This window comes from Opisthorchis viverrini, assembly GCF_000715545.1.
Source record: "Opisthorchis viverrini unplaced genomic scaffold opera_v5_259, whole genome shotgun sequence".
Taxonomy (NCBI): Eukaryota; Metazoa; Platyhelminthes; class Trematoda; order Opisthorchiida; family Opisthorchiidae; genus Opisthorchis; species Opisthorchis viverrini.
The window spans coordinates 422497-429490 of NW_008751914.1; the positions used below are offsets into that span (position 1 = coordinate 422497).

At 46.3% G+C, this 6994-nt stretch overlaps 1 protein-coding gene across 1 annotated transcript in view; it reads left to right on the forward strand.

The window, feature by feature from the left end:
- The window catches only part of T265_14765 (hypothetical protein), a gene marked incomplete at both ends in the record, with an annotated part of 32655 nt that extends 31511 nt beyond the window's left edge, over positions 1-1144 (forward strand). The window contains one exon of the mRNA XM_009175140.1: positions 186-1144. Coding sequence (XP_009173404.1) covers positions 186-1142 — 957 coding nt within the window. The remainder of the gene's footprint in view (positions 1-185) is intronic.
- Positions 1145-6994: the final 5850 nt, after the last annotated feature.

Consider the following 6994-nt stretch of genomic DNA (forward strand, 5'->3'; position numbering starts at 1 on the left):
GGTATCCAATCACTTCAGAATCCTTCTGCCTGGGGACCTAGACCGGCACTGGTCATTTCATAGCCTGAATGTATATATATATATATATATATATATATATATATACTTTTTGCTTCTTTGTTGCTTGTTTGGAATTGTCTTTGGTGATATAGTCCACTATAGTGTGCTCATTTTTTCTTTTCTAGGATGAGCGAGTCCGAAAGGAAGCAGAGGCAGCAAGATTAGAAGAACAAAAGCAGCAACAGTCTGCCGTAGCCACCGCACATGAGTTAGCCAAAGAACGGGCTGAACGGCTTCAGCGACGCGAAATGCTTCGATCTATAGAATACGGGGCTTCCAGTGACCTGGACGGTGAGGGTGATGTCGGATCTCGCAATTCGTCGCCCGATTATCGCCCTCCGGGATTTTCCGCAAGGACCGCTCAGGGCACTGTGAAGCCTCCTACGTTTCAAGAGCCAGTCACATCGCCACGATTATCCTCAACTGCATTCAGTTGTAGATTTGACAAAACCGGTTCTCCAAAGATGCCTATTCCGCGGACGGGAGCCGCATTACCTCAACCATTGAATCACATTGCGATCGGTGGTGTCCGACCACTGAACGGACCGTCGAACATTTTTCAGCCGAGAGTTTCCCCTTTTAGTCGTGTCACCATCGCTTCTCCCCATCCTACATTTGGTGTTCGGTTTACTGGTATCACTCCTACGCGTCCATTGCCCGCTCCCCACTCAGCGACCAGGCAATCAACTATAACGGTTGCTGGGCCCATGGCTCAGACAAACTCGCCAGTTACCTCTTCGAACGCTCCACCGCTGTCAACACCGGCATCCGTCACCAATACACATTGGAGCAATTCCATTCCCTCAGCGAATCACGTTTCCCAGTCCCCATCTGTCCGACCCATCCCACCACCACGCAAAATCTATCGCGTCTACGATACCCTTTTCACCGAGAATGCAACCCCAGTTCGTATCAATCCTGATGGCACACTCCATTCTCTCCCCCTGGACTCAATTCCCGCTCATCATCGACAAGTTGCTGTTCAAATGATAGCCCGGTACAAGCAGCATGCAGCAGCAGGACTAGCTCCAGCCACCACACCTAAACGTGTTTCAGTCACCACTGGCGAACCAGACCCAACTTGAATCCAACTTGTTCGAATACTTAGTTCGTCTGGTCCACCGCTTTCCAGCTTTTCGTACCGTTAGATATTCGTATCTATTGCATTTTTATCGACCACATCCTCACGTTCGGATCCCAGACTGACTTTTAACGAATGTGCGGTTCATCAAATGTTGTCTCTGTGCACTTGGATGCATTTAAACAAAAACAGGATTTCTCCTTTTTCATTTTACTTACTGATGATGTTTAGTTGTATATACAACAAATTGTTTTTGACCAGGGCTTTATTGTGTCCTTATTGGCTGTTTTTTGGCAATCGGGCGATGTGCGGAGTTAAGTGTAGTTTACTTCCGTTTTTTAACGTCCTTCGTTTTTCCGGAGAAAAAGCGACATGAGTTGGTGATGTTAAATAGAGACAGCGTGTGGAATCTGTCGGTAGTTTTTGTGCAATTAGAAAAAAAGGACATATAGTTTCATGGAAGGCATTTTATCGGCTATAACTTACCGTATGCCGTAAGCATCTCTTGTCATGGAACGTCCTTGAACGGACCACTCATCTCCAAATGATTCAGAATTTTTTGGAAAACGGTAAGTACGTTTCGTAAGATGTCCTCGACCGTTTATCGTGTGGTTTGAATTTGGCAGTTATTCCTTATTTGTTTTCTAGTGCTGAAGCAATCTGTTCACAAAATAGTCCCATCTGCAGTTTGGATAGGAACCTCTAGCAGCGCTAATATTTGGGCGGTAGTCAGAAGGTTAGCCTGTTTTTAAGTTTAAGTTTACTTACTCTTTCTTGAAGTGTACAAAGTGCTCCGTCGTAAATGTTAGCATGGATTGCATTTTATTGTGCTATGCACTTATGCTGTGCGAATAACAAATAACGTCCTCTGAGTCACTGACTTTGGGGCAGAGGTGCAGTAGTCCCATTTTCTTAGCTAACTGATTCACCATCAGTTTGCGAAAACATGTGGTCGTATCGAACAACGTATGCTGTAGCATCATCAGTTGTTTCCTCCAACATGCATCCTAACCCGGAAACATGCCTCAAAGAGACAAGATGGTTAGAGCGCGAATTTACTGACTGGAAGGTCCATGGTTCGAACCCGACCTCTGCCCCTCGACTTCCCCTGTCTAGGCTTGGGTAACCTAGCAGTATCCCGACCCTCGTGATTCCCTCAGGTGGCATAGCAGCTAGGCGCCGAAAGGGAGTTACAGCTGGACGAGTATTATTAATTATTATCTCACATACCTCAATCACAACTTTCTTCGCAAACCGAAAATGTGATGCATAATCTTCGAAGTTTGATGGACCGGATAGCTGATGGATTATCTGTGACTGATGGGTTCACACTCAACTCGTACCATGAAAAGGAGTAGAGCGAGGGTGAAGAGTCTGGTGATCTTTCCAACAAACATAGGAATGGACCGAAAGGTACAGTAGACGAGGCCTTCTTTAACATCACGGTGACGAATCAACACTGGCGGCATTGAGTCTGCACGTGTCGGACGACCGGTTTGTGTGGTTATCTTATTCCTACTACTTCACCAGCAAACGCCGCTAGACTGGCTGGAGTCAAGCGACATATCCCAACAAATATGCTGGGGCCATTTATTGTTTAATTTTGGCTGCAGTCGGCCAATCCGATTGATCGGCAAAGTAAGTATACTGGTGCACCCTTGCTGCACATCGGTGTCTCGTTTCAGCTTTTGGCCGAGGCCACATTAGGGATGATGGAAGTCAGCACCATGATCAATAACCTGGGCGTTATGGCCGCGACGACCTGCACGGTGAAGCGAATCTGACAGTTGTTGGGGTAGCGGCTGTGTAAAGACGTATGCATTGGAAACGCCGTCTGCACAAGCCTACAGGTGACGAGACTCGCGGGTCTCATTGTGGCCAGAGACAGTGCAACTGAGGGCATGTCGAATCAAGGGGCTTATGTAGAGGAATTGAATCTACCAATATATAGTGCTCTTCATTTCGGGGTTATGCTTTTGTCAGGATCGTCTTTAGATTGTACATCATTCACCTTGCATAATAGATAGCTAAACCTCAATTGCTAGTCAAACATCGGTCATAAAACGCGTTCGAGATGGAATAATGGTTAGGTCGCGACCGGAACGCCTGTGGTTCGAACTCCACCTCCTCGACTCGACTGCTGTAGGCTTGAGCACCCTCAACCATTGTACCTTATTGAGGTATCTTGGCAGCTCGACCCGGAAAAGGTGTTGCAGCTGAACGATTTCTTTACGGTGCATTGCAAGGATTTCCTTACGTTGATCCGAACTACCGAAGTGTTATGCGCGTTTGACTTGTAACCTAGAGATGGGCAGCTCAATATTGCAGGTGTCTAGTGGTGACGAGTTGGAATTTATGGTGAGAGTGAGTATTGACAAGTGTGCGGATGAAGAAACACCGTTTAATGTGTGGATGACCCCGTGTCTATGATTGTTTTTGTCCTGTCTCCTCTCGGAGAGACGTCATTGCCAACATGACTTCTCTCATTACTAAGCCATAAGATCACCATTTTTGTGTTGTTCCCATTATGTAATTGGTTGGGCGAGATGTCCGAGATGTCAGCCCTTTAGCATTCAGCGTCAAGCTTAAGTGCATTGTTAGCGATGTCTTTCCAGATTTGAGTGTATTTACTCGTTCATGCGAATCACTCGCAGCAAGTTGCCCAGCATTTGCTTTTTTGAGTTAATTTTTAGGGCTTGCGGTGAATGAATCTACACACAATTCCTCGCTACTTCCGGTCCTTCAGTGGAGGCTTTAGAATCGCAGTTACCGAAATTCGGTTTCTGATTTCAACATTCTCTGTACACCAGTCAAATTGCTTCTGAGATTCGGATTTGTTCTGATGTCCAACCGCATCATTATCGCTAAATGTCCTAGCACGGACACTCGACCGAGCTCATTCGTGGTGTACCGTCAGTGATTTGCTGCTTCACGTCGAAACTCCAATCGCTTAGATTTCGGGCATGTTTATTTGACTATCAGGAACTACCATAGCTGCATACAGTTGAGTAATTCGAGTGAGGCGGTTGGCATTCCTGCTCACGCGCGCCACCCACTGTGAAGTCAGTTTACTTTGTGGCGATGAACACAAGAATGTGTCGCTAGGAGAATGAGTCACTAGCGTAAATTCCACTAGCTATCGCCCACGAGTTGCATTCCAAGACCTGTTTTTATGCTGTTTCTAGCCTGGATATTTCCGTCAAAGGCACACGACGAACTTCGCATTTGGATGCGTTTCAGATTAGGTATCACAATCATTGCGTCACGAAAATCTAGAAGTTGAGTTCAGGGTTGAGTGAACTCAGCTAATCCGAACTGACTCTCTGTTGAAGAAAACGTTAGTAGCTCAGGTGGAATAGCTAGTCGTTGGTTTGTTCACTGAACTGGGCACTTTACTACTTGCAAAAGTATCGTCACCAACCGAAGTGGCATCACTGCGCCATTAAGAAGCTTGGCGTGGTGATGCTTCAGTGGCTGGTGGCACCACCACTGTAGTACTGCTCTTGAACAGGGGTATATAACGCTTTCGTTGGTACAGCCCCCTCATGCCGCTGTGGTTATTCAGGTTGCCTCACACGGAGCACTGAGGCTCATCAGCACTGCCTATTCTTGGTCGTATTAGGTTTTAACCTCTCGACACCGGACATACTAGGCGAATTTGTTGCTACTTTTAAATCAGAGTATGCCGCGCACACTGGAATTATCCTGTTCATACCCAGGGAATTTGTCCACGATTGAGCGATGTGTGTGTACTAACTAGGGTAATCACGCCAGGACAGAATGCGTATTTATCGTGGTCACTAGCTATGAAGATCAGTAGTTTTGCGGTTACCGGAACTACGACCAGTAGCTTCATTCTTGACATGGGGGGCTGAGCTTGAGTGCTACCGTGAACCAGTAGGCTATACTGACCGGAACCTCATTTTCCAAGATCTAACCATGTTGAGAGGGCGGCGACGTGGCTCAAGTGGTTAGAGCGCGAATTTACTGACTGGGAGGTCCATGGTTCGAACCCGACCTCTACCTCTCGACTTCCTTGTCTAAGCTTGGGCAGCCTGGCAGTATCCCAGCCCTCGTGCTTCCTTCTGGTGGCATGGCAGCTAGGCACCCTGAAGGGTGCTACAGCTGAACGATTTGTTTATTCTGAGAGGGACAATGGAGCACCAGGTAGGATACAGCATCCTACTATGACCTCAAAACTTTGGAAATGACGAGGCTCACTTTCTTCGAAAAAAAGAATGGGTTTGAAAAGATGGACTCTAGAAACTGCGAGCGAGGATTTCTAAAAATCAACCATAATCCCCGAATAGTTATCTGCTGCGGGTGAAGGAAAACTAACTTACGAAAAGCCTAATGCATTATCCTAGTCACTATCAAAGACAGCAGGATCAGTATTGACAGTGATGATTTACTGTCCTGCAGACACAAAGTTTATTTAATTATATGAAAAGCAAGAGTGAGTAAGTAAATGAGGAATCTAGTGCTGACGCGTTGCAAAAATTCTAAGGTACCTCCAAGCGCTCAATCAGATAAGCTGGGAAGAAATGGACAATACGAACCTCACCGGCATTGAGTAGCCTCCTTTTGAAAAGTATCCATCCCGGCGCAGGAGTGGCCACATTCTGGAAGGTGGACCGCATCTAAGCTCTTCGTAATCATTTCCAGACCATACATTGTACAGCTTGCTTGTGGATATTTCCCGTACAACCAAGTTCCCGTCTTCTAATTATATCGTTACAAATCTTTTGACGCTATCTGCTTCTGAGATATCGGTGGTCAAAAGCCTGAAGACGTGTCACATAATCTGTCCGCAGAGGCAATGTCCTGCGACCGGAACAATAAACAGCCCTTGCTATAGTCTGGTACACGTCACTTTTGAGACCCAGTGATATGCTTCTTTGATGCCACAATTGACGCAAATTAGTAAACATGATTCGGAATTCGTTCACTGACTTGATCGGACATACTTTCATCGGAGCTAACACCTCCACCGAGGTATGTGAAATTCTCCACAACCTCCAGTGTTCCTTTAATTACAAGGGACATGTTCGGAGACTACACTTTCCGGACCATGGCTGTACGTTGAAGATGCATGGCGCATGCCAAAAGATGGCATGGCGGTATTCAGTTTATCACCAATACGACCACAAACAAATCTGCGTTGGCCAGCAAGATCAAACCAGGGTATTTATGCACCACTTTGTGCCTCGTGGGCTTTGATGACCCCACTTCGCGATTGCGTGGATAAGATGTTATGGTCACTGGCCGAAGATAGGAGCACTCAACAAAGCCCTGAGCCGGGCGAGTCAAACTACTGGGTTAAGGATTCGAAGATGGGGATCTCAAACGGCCTACACAACCGAGAGGTAACATTCACTCTTGTGGCTTTTCGTTCACCGAGGGTTACCACACACCCATTCAACTAGGTTATCAGTATCCGTTTTCTGGCATCCAGAATTGTACCTAGTAAAATAATCTGAAAAAAATTATCTGGTAATTATGATGAATCATTCCAGCTTGCAGCTGTCAGCACCCGTAGAATAGGCGTTTTCACACACACTACTTTCGTTATCCGCCGATGTATTTCATGTCTCCATTTTATTTCAACTATTTAAAACGAACCCAGTTTTTTCGCTTCATCCGGCAGCTGTTTGGGGATCCTGATTCAACGGTTATCGTGGCTACCGTGGGGGAATGACATTCAGTTCAAAGACTGGAAGCACTGGCTACTGGCATAGATTCCGGTAACTAGTGACATATGCCCCATTCGATTGGGCTCACCACAACTCGATGCGGCAGGTAATAAAAACAGCAGCGATAACCGTCCAGCTGTAGCACCCTTTCGATGTCTAG